The sequence below is a fragment of the Ananas comosus genome, linkage group 3 (assembly GCF_001540865.1).
Source record: "Ananas comosus cultivar F153 linkage group 3, ASM154086v1, whole genome shotgun sequence".
NCBI lineage: Eukaryota > Viridiplantae > Streptophyta > Magnoliopsida > Poales > Bromeliaceae > Ananas > Ananas comosus.
The window spans coordinates 7695209-7705052 of NC_033623.1; the positions used below are offsets into that span (position 1 = coordinate 7695209).

Here is a 9844-nt window from a genome sequence, read left to right on the forward strand (position 1 = left end):
GAATTATTAAAGGATTACGATGTTACAATCCTTTACCACCCTGGGAAGGCAAATGTAGTAGCGGATGCGCTTAGCAGAAAGTCGATGGAGAACCTCGCGTTATGGGTCACCAATCAGGAGCCCTTGTGGAAGGAAATGTGGCGAATGGACCTTGAAGTTGTAGCTCTGGAGGTTCTGACTATACTGTTGGCTCTCGTTGTCCAACCGACCTTGTTGGAACGAATCAAGGAATTGCAATCCGCGGATATAAGTCTCCAAAAGGTGCGGCGCGACATCGAGAGTGGTCGCCTTGGGGATTTTAGCATTGGCACCGATGGCACTCTTCGGTACCGAAACCGGTGGTGTGTGCCGGATAATGAAGAAATCCCAAGGTTGATTTTGGACGAGGCACATCGGTTTTCCTATAGCGTCCACCCGGGCGGCACCAAAATGTTCGAGGATTTGAGAGCGCACTATTGGTGGCCGGGGATGAGAGGAGATATTGGACGCTATGTGGCGCAATACCTTGTATGCAGCAAGTCAAGGCGGAATGCCGATTTTCAGTGGAAAAACTTTAAAGTTTACCAATTTCTGTTTGGAAATGGGAGGATATCACTGTGGATTTCGTGGTCGGGTTGCCCGTTCGTCGAGTGGCCACGATACTATTTGGATAATGGTGGATCATTTGACCAAGTCGGCGCACTTTTTACCGATCCACACTACTTGGTCGCGAGACAAGTTGGCACAGGTTTACCTCGACGAGGTAGTGAGGCTTCATGGGGTTCCAAAGTCAATTGTGTCGAATCGAGACCCCCGGTTCACATCTCACTTTTGGAAAAGCTTGCAACAGCACTTGGCACACGACTCGATTTTAGCACCGCATTTTATCCTCAAACCAATGGACAGTCAGAGAGAACGATCCAAGTGTTAGAGGATATGTTGTGAGCGTATGTCACTGACTATCGGGGTGGTTGGCATGAGCACCTAACGATGGCCGAGTTCGCCTACAACAATAGTTATCAAGCTAGTATAGGAATGGCCCCGTTTGAAGCTCTCTACGGGAGGAAGTGTCGTTCCCCTATACACTGGAGCGAGGTGGACGAGCGGATAGCCTTGGGCCTCAATGTGTTGCGAGAGGTGGAAGAGAAGGTCCGCCTTGCTCGCCGAAGGATGTTTACGGCGCAAGCTAGGCAGAAGAATTATGCGGATCGGCGTCGGAGAGACCTTGAGTTCGCGGTTGGAGACCGCGTCTTCTTAAAAGTTTCGCCTATGATGGGTGTGAAGAGGTTTGGAGCTCGGGAAAAGCTAAGTCCCCATTACATCGGACCGTAGGAGGTACTAGAACGGATTGGTGCGGTGGCTTATCGGTTAGCATTGCCGCCCGAGCTTGCAGAAGTTCATAGTGCATTCCACATTTCAAATATCTGCAAATACGTTCACGATCCCGAGCATGTGCTCTTGTTCGAACCGCCCGAGCTTCAAGAGAATATGACTTATGAGGAGTTCCCGGTGCGCATCATTGCTCATGAGGTGAGGAAGCTGCGGAACCGTGAGATTTCATATGTCAAAGTCCAATGGAGCAACCATGATGATCGGGAGGCTACTTGGGAGCTCGAGGAGGCGATGAGAAAGCACCATCCTCATCTTTTCTAGGATTTGGATTAAGGTATGCGTATTAGTTTAAGCGCGTGGTGTTTCGCGGACGAAACTCCTTTTAAGGATGGGAGGATGTAAGATATTGGATTCTCGGTACGTACGAATCCGAACTTCGGTCGGAATTGACCAAAGTGCGGAGTTATTGGCTTCGAAACGCTTCGGAAAAGTCCGAATGCGTTAGAATAGCTTCTAAGGGTGTTGAGGGCCTCGGAGAGCATTGAGGAGAAATCCCAAAAATTTTGAAAAGAAATTTGCTCTCGGGGTCCGGTCCCTCTAGAGGGTCCGGTCCCCGTAGCCCGAAAATGCCCAGTGCGGACAGTGAGTAACTTTGGTTGTTTGAGAGGTTTTATGCAATTGTGGCATGAGAAGGGGCTATAGAACTGGGTTGGCCTTCTCCTCTCTCATTTCCCTCACACTTGCAACCTAAACTAGCTCTCTCTCTCTCTCTCTAAGATAGCTCTCTCTCTCTCTCTCTCTTAGGGTGGATCCAAGAGGAAAAGTTAGTGGAGAAGGGTGCTAGAAGGTAGAGTTTCATTTTCTTCTTCTTCCTTGCTAGTGGAGAAAGCTTGTTGAGGTGAGCTCCTAGATCTCTAATGGTAGATCTTTGAGGTTTGGTTTAAATGCCCTAGGATTTGATCTAGATGGGTTTCTAGATGCTAACTAGATGCTATTTGCTTGAATCATGGGATTATTTAGTGTATTCTTGCAAGTAGAGGAATCTCGGATCAAAGAGGGGGTTTTGCTATATGTTAGGTAAATTGAACCTACGTAAACCTAATTTCTAGGCATTCTGACGCATTGGTAGCCTCGGTTCGGCAATCCGTTGAGGCTACGCGAAGATATTGGAGAAAAAGACCATTTTGGCTTCGTTTCCGCCTGGAAGACCGAGGCGGTGTTCAAAAATCACGAAACTAGGATTCTCACACCTTGGGACTATTTAGAGGTGGGGGGTGCTATCCGGAACATCCAGATTTCTTTCTATGCCTTAGTTGCTTCTTTGGCCATTCTAGTTCATGTAGTATGCATGCATTATAGAGTAGGTTGTCATTTATTCCTTTCCTTGCTTGCTCTCATGAGATTGATATATATATATATACATATATACATATATATATATATATATATATATATATACATATATACATATATACATATATATATATATGTGAATGAGATGGAACATTGTGCTATGTGATGTGGGGATCGGATGCGGACAAGGGGCTCTATAGTGGCATGACAACAACTTGAACATTGTGGCATTGGAAAGTGGCAATTGACATGTGAATGGAAAAACTTATGACATTATGGCATTAGCTAGAGACAATGTGAACTTGTGGCATTAGCTAGAGGCAATGTGATTACTCGGATATGAGGTTGGGATCGGTGTTGTTCCCGGATTGGATTACCACTAGTTGGTGGGGTATCCTCGGGTTAGAGGATTGGATCATGCTCACATTCGTCTGTTAGCTTGGTAGTGGTAGCTCCACCCAAGCTGTGGTCTTCGAAGTTCTTCACGGTTAGGGACAGACGTAGTTGTCCCATAGACAGCTCCGGGTGAGAGCAGCGGACGCCTCCTCACAATGCATAGTTGGTTGTGTGAGTAGAGGCTTAACCTTCGGGTGAGCCGGTATGATTGGGTTATGAAAACAAAGGTAAATAACATTCATCATGAGCATAGTAGATACTATTACATGTTTACCTTACCTGTTCTTTATTGTTCATATTACAAAGGCATAGTAGTATGCTAGATGTTTACATATTTATCGCTAACCCTTTACTACTTATGCCTGCTTAGACCTAGTGAAAAAATCGGCGGCGTCGGTGGCCGAACCCACTGGAAACTATTTATTTAGTTATCATCCCACTTTGTTGCAGGGTCGAGTTCGAGCGCGCCGGTCGAGGACTGCGGTAAGGGCATAGCTACCTCCTACTTTGCATTAGAGTCGAGTACTACTTTGATGTAGCATGTATATAATTGAGAGATTTATGTCTTTTGGTGAGGTTGCTAGAGAGATCATGTATTATGAGATGTTATGTATCTGTTTGATGCAAGATGTAATCAATGATGTATAGCTTGGTGGGAAATATGTATTAAATGATTGAATGCAATGTGATAGTTAGACTCTCTCTCTTACTCGCTTGTATTTTAATACTCGCTTGATCATATATGTTGTTGAAGTTATTCCTGGGTAACTAGATGTACATGATGATCTTTGTTCACCTTGGGCGGATAGGGGAGACTCTGTCCGTTCGGCGACTGTCGTCGAGCCTGTGCCTACCAAATAGGCGGTCGCGGGCCGTGACATCGCCTCTTCTTCTTCTTCTTCTTCTTCTTCTTCTTCTTCCTCTTCTTCTTCTTCTTCTTCCTCCTATTTCCTTGACCTTTTCCTTCCCCTCCCCCTTCTCCTCTCCCTCCCCCTCCTATCGCCATCCTTACTAATGCGAGCCTCTCTATCCAGCACGCTACACCGGAGCGACGAAACACGAAAACGACTTACCTCTCTTTTCTTTTTTTTTTCCTTCATTTTTTTTCTCTCTGACCTTCATCGCCTCCTCCGCTGCCTCCGTGGCCTGCGGCGACGGTAAGGGCGGCGCCACCTCCTCTTCCGCTGGCGCTGGCGGCCCTTAACGAAGGTAACGAGGGTGGCATCGCCTTCTCTTCATCCACCTCCGCCTCCGCTAACACCGGAGAAGGAGAAAAAGAAGGAGAACTCAGAGCGGGGCTAGGTGAGTGCGGAGTTGACAGAGGCGATAAGGTCGTTTTCATGTTTCGGCACTCCAATGCGGCGTGCTGGGTAGAGAGGCTCGCGTTGGTGAGAATGGAGGTTGGACGGGGAGGGAGGGGAAGTGGTCAAGGGAAGAAGAAGAAGAAGAAGATGATGATGATGATGAGGAGATAACGCCGATAAGGGTTGGATATAGTACAATTTTCTCTGAAATTATGTAATTTTTGTTGAAATTAAGAGTGCAACTTTTATTTCAAAGAGTGTAATTTTTATTTCAAATCGTGAAATGTTAATATTAAACAGTGTACTTTTCTTATAAAATAGTGCAATTTTATTTTAACAGTGCAGCATTCATCTTCTTCTTTTTTCTCTGATTCTTAAACTTTTCGGTAACAGCAATAATATATAATGGCCTTTTAAAGAGAAGAAAAGCTTCTTCTTCATTTTTTACTTTTTATTCTTTTTTTTCCCTACTCTTTCCATCTTTGTTCGCTCCTTAGAGATGGACCGTCTTTTTTCCTCACTCTCATGAATGGCGAGTACGTACCTCCTCAGCAACGGCCTCATCACCTCCGTTTGCTCCGCCCTCACCTGGGCCCGCTCCGAGTTCTTCTTCTCATTCTCCGGCATCGACAGAGGAGGAGATGGAGGAAAAGGAGGTGGCGCCGTCCTTGTTACCGTCACTGAGGGCTGCGGAGGCGGTGGAGGAGGCGATGAGGTCAAAGAGAAAAAAAAAGAACGAAAGAAAAGAGAGAGAGAGAGAAAGAGAGAGAGAAAGGAATAAAAATATTTTGGTCAGTTTGTTAAAAATTCGGTTCAAGTCAGTAAAATTTAATATAGTGGCTCATTTTTATAAAATCGCAAAATTAGTGAATTTTTATACAAATTGACCAAATAATTTTTATACCGAATAAATTATTTTTAAATATCTTATTTGGAGGCCCAAATAGGACTAGTAAACAATACGTGATAGTACACACTATAGTAAATCACTGGCGGTTGGATCTCATTTATTTGTCCATGTCCATGCCCAATGAAACTCGCGGTTAATTCAGTGGGCATTAAAATCATGATTAATTTATCCACCAAATTTCGGGGAGGGGGCGGGGAGGAAAGGGATTCTATAAAAGCTTATAGTTCATCTCATAAAGGCCATATATGCTCCCTTCCTTCTTATTCTTATTTCCCTATAGGGCCTCTGCAGCGCCATATAAATGGCCGAGAGCGCCGCCGCCACTGCCGCCGCTGCTGTTGACGCGGAGTCAAGGCGAGGGGAGTACACAAAAGATGGATCAGTGGATCTCAAGGGAAACCCTGTTCTTAGATCCACGAGAGGTGGTTGGACTGCTTGCTCCTTTGTTGTGGGTAATCATGAATTGAACTCTCTCTCTCTCTCTCTCTCTCTCTCTCTCTCTATCTCTCTCTCTATATGTCTATGTGACTTGCCATTCATTTTCCTTCATGTTCTTTTGTAGGATTCATTAGCTGCTTCTCTGCTTCCTTTTATATAATAATAACAATGCTTACATAGAAATGCTGTTTAAGTACAACTGCTAGGAAAAGCACTAATAAGTGACATTTCATCAAAAATTTTCTACAGTAACTTCTACGCAACACAAGCAAAAAGACACCACAGCAAAACCTAAAGACTTTTCATTGTAATTAGAAATGAAAAAAAAAAAAAAGGCTTCTTTTCCGGCTGGAGCTTATACAGAAGTATTATTTTAGTAGAGCTACTTACTACAAGATGCATCATTAGCTGATTTTTCATCAAAATCCTATTGCAACCACTTGTAGAAGTAGAAAATCACAACATCAAAAGCTCCGGACTTGTCCATATACCCAAATTAAAGAAATGACAACTTACTTCCGCTTTGTACCATAGCAGAAGATGTAAGCTTTTCAGCTAACCAAACATTAATTTTATTAAAGCTAAATTACATTTGTAATAGTTCTATATGTGTGTTCCATTAAAGCTAAACAATTGAATTAAATATTATATTTTTGTTCTTGAAGTTCTAAGATTATGAAATATTCTCCTCTTTAGAGGGGGAAATTGAGGCTCCACTCCATTAATGGTGTGTGTGAGTGAAAGAAGCCAGAGCATCCAAGTGCACTTAATTGCTTCGATGCGACCAATTCAACTTAAATTTCTTATTTATTAGGCAACATGCTACTGTAGACCCTTGAGACCATTCCCATACCTACTAGGCTACTATTAAGTATTAACCCACCAGAGAGAAGATATGGAATTTATGGGAATATTAATTTTTTTTTCTTTCTGATGTGCCGGAATTTTATTGGCCAGCAGGATTATCTTTTGGGCCAATCCAATCCACGTGGGTTGGCCGAGGAGTCACGTGATTGGGTATGGCAGTCAAGTTCAACCAATTGTAGGTGCATATTTATTATTAATTAATTACTGCTCCATACCTTAACCAAATTTTATGGGCTTTTTTTGCAAGTAGCCCTCTGACAAATTTTATTTACAAAAATAGTCTTGTCCAAAATTTATTTGCAAAAATGGCCCTGGCCCTGCCACGCCAGCGCCACGTCAGCGCCACGCGGGCAGGGTCTGGGCCAGGTATTCAAGTTGAACACGGTGATTGGTTCACCGTGTTTAGACACGGTGAACCAATCACCGTGTTCATGTGTTACTAACAACCCGCCCAGGGTGTTAGTATTGCATTAGACACGGTGATTCGTTCACCGTGTCTAAACACGGTGAACTGTTCACCGCGTTTAGACACGGTGAACCATTTACCGTGTCCTTCACTTCCATATTTGGCCAAATACGGCCTGGCTAGTTGTATTGGACACGGACTTAGCCGTTTTCGGGGGTGCTCAATACATTTGTATTGGACACGGTGAACCATTCACCGTGTCCATTAGATTTGTATTGGACACGGTGAATGGATCACCGTGTCCAATACAAATGTATTGGACACGGTGATCCATTCACCGTGTCCAATACAAATCTAATGGATACGGTGAATGGTTGACTGTGTCCAATACAAATGTATTAAGCACCCCCGAAAATGGCTAAGTCCGTATCCAATACAACTAGCCAAGCCGTATTTGACCAAATATGAAAGTGAAGGACACGGTAAATGATTCACCATGTCTAAACGCGGTGAACAGTTCACCGTGTTTAGACACGGTGAACGAATCACCGTATCTAATGCAATACTACCACTCCGGACGGGGTGTGAGAAACACGATGAACACGGTGATTGGTTCACCGTGTTTAGACACGGTGAACCAATCACCGTGTTCAACTTGAATACCTGGCCCAGACCCTGCCCGCGTGGCGCTGACGTAGCGCTGGCATGGCAGGGCCAAGGTCATTTTTATAAATAAATTTTGGATAGGACTATTTTTGCAAATAAAATTTGTCAGGAGGCTATTTGCAAAAAAAGCCCCTTTTTTAAGCTTTTTGTCCACGTAGTACTGTCGCAGCGCATTATTCCCTGCTCGGAGGCGGCTTCACCGACGAGAGGTGCTGCTTCTACTTCGTCTCCGTACGTAGAAGGTTTGTGGGCTCTGGAATGTTCCGTTACCAAAAGGGTCTCTCGATTATTCTCTGGATACGTTCTTTGGCATTTTCTAACTGATGCTCTCTTCTTTTTTTTTTGGTTTTTTTGTTTTTTTTTTTTTTTTCGTTGTTTGCAGTGAATCGCTGATGGAGAGAAGGTTTTTTGTTTGCGGGAACTGGAAATGCGTAAATTATCTCTTCCCGATTCTCTACATTTTATGGTCGTTTTTTTTATTATGCTTTAATAATCCCTGAGTAGAACTTCTTTTTTTCTTTTTTTTTTTTATTCCTCATATTTGTGTGCCGTCGATAGATTTTGGTTGTAGTAGTTAACTTGTACAATTCATTAACCTCTCGAAATACCAAATTCTCGTTAATTTGCATCATCTTTTCTTGTTTGACACCATCGACCTGTATGTTTGTGACTAATTGATTTATTTATTTATCTTTTTTGAAGGTGGTGTTTGTGACTAATTTAGCGAAAATATCTACAATATTGTTTAGTTTAGATGTTGCTGCATCTCATGTATTATCAAGTGCATTTCAAATGTGCTGTTAAAACTTGCTTAATGCACTTTTCGTTTTCAAACTTTAATTGGACTTGTGGTTTTTAAACTTTAATTTGTTTCTCAAACTTTAATTTGCTATAATTTTTTATCCGAGCATTTTAGATTGTTGCAATCAAGTCGCGAACATTCTGGTTAGTGCATGACTTTTACCATTTTTCGTGATTTCATCATCTATGTTTGACATAGAAGTCTGAGCATAGTATTTTGTGAACTTTACCTGTCGGGCCCATTTTGCCCTGTTCGTTTAGGCCCTGTTTGGAGGTCAGAGTTAGTTATCCAAGGATAACTTATTGATATATAAAAATTTTCTAGTATGATTGCAGGGGACGAAGCAAGAAATTAAAATTCGGAGGCCAAGATTTAGATTCGATAGAAAAAAAAATTCAACCTTGGATAATAAGAAAAAAATTTTGTCAGATTCACTGATCAGTTATTACTAGCAACAATAATAATAATATGCTCAAAAAGGAACAAGACCATAAGAGTTGAAGAGAAAGGATCGAGAAATTTGAAAAAAAAATTGAGACACAATTTTATTAAAAGAATTAATTTGGCCCCCCAAAATTAAAATTTATAATATTTTATTTTTATTACAAAAGACTTCTATGTAATTTGAAAAAAGTTAGGGGGGCCATGGCCACTGTGGGCCCGGCAATGGCTCCGCCACTGTTAATGATTGTAAGAAATCTGGTTGATTTCAGCTCTTTGAGAGGTCTTGATATTCATGATTTGCTAAGATAACATATTTTATCTATATGGTGATTTATTTTGTCCCAAAAAATTAACTTAAGGCCAAAAATAATATCCAATTTTAGGCATTTAATCACACTTTTCGTCTACGAAATATACAAACTTCTTAAGAAAATTATGGAGATATACTGAATAAGATATTTATGCATCCGTGCAGAGCCTTAGCTTATCCCTTATTCAGAGCTCAATCTTATTCACATCATTGTTCTAGCAGTTTTTTCATGTTCTGTGACTATTTGTACTTTCTACAGTGTAGAGATGTTGGTAGACCTTGATCTACATTCGGTCGTTCTAGGACATTTTGAAAGACGCATGTTGTTCGGCGAATCAGATGAAGTAAGTTCCTCGACAGAGATAGTTTAAGCATTTATATTTATTCATAAGTTCAGTAGATGCTTATTTTTATTAGTAAATAGTGTTTATATTGGATTACTTTTCGTCCGATGGGCCTTACAAGAATTTTACTCTGTTTTTCTCTTTTTTGGTTGATCCGTATTTTGACTTCTTGTTATTAGATGAACATAGCCTAGGGATGCAAATTATGTTTTATTCAACTTCTTATTGATCTTATTTTTGGGTTATTTTTTTAATATGGATTTTATATGATTTTTGTTTTTTTTTTTTTTTTT

At 41.6% G+C, this 9844-nt stretch overlaps 2 protein-coding genes across 2 annotated transcripts in view; both read left to right on the forward strand.

Annotated features, from left to right (window-relative positions):
• LOC109707776 lies at positions 970-1632 on the forward strand. The gene is made up of 2 exons (XM_020229309.1): positions 970-1255; positions 1352-1632. Exons 1-2 carry the CDS (start codon positions 970-972, stop codon positions 1630-1632), a joined length of 567 nt encoding a protein of 188 aa, XP_020084898.1.
• LOC109707752 (protein NRT1/ PTR FAMILY 5.2-like) overlaps positions 5471-9844 on the forward strand; it is a 22865-nt gene continuing 18491 nt past the window's right edge. The window contains exon 1 of the mRNA XM_020229276.1: positions 5471-5726. Coding sequence (XP_020084865.1) covers positions 5576-5726 — 151 coding nt within the window. The 5' untranslated portion in view covers positions 5471-5575. The remainder of the gene's footprint in view (positions 5727-9844) is intronic.

Coding starts and splice junctions, on each gene's coding strand:
- LOC109707776 (XM_020229309.1), top strand. CDS start 970: ATGGCCGAGTTCGCCTACAACAATAGTTATCAAGCTAGTATAGGAATG. Junction 1,256..1,351: donor AAAAGTTTCGCCTATGATGG/GTGTGAAGAGGT, acceptor CTTATCGGTTAG/CATTGCCGCCCGAGCTTGCA.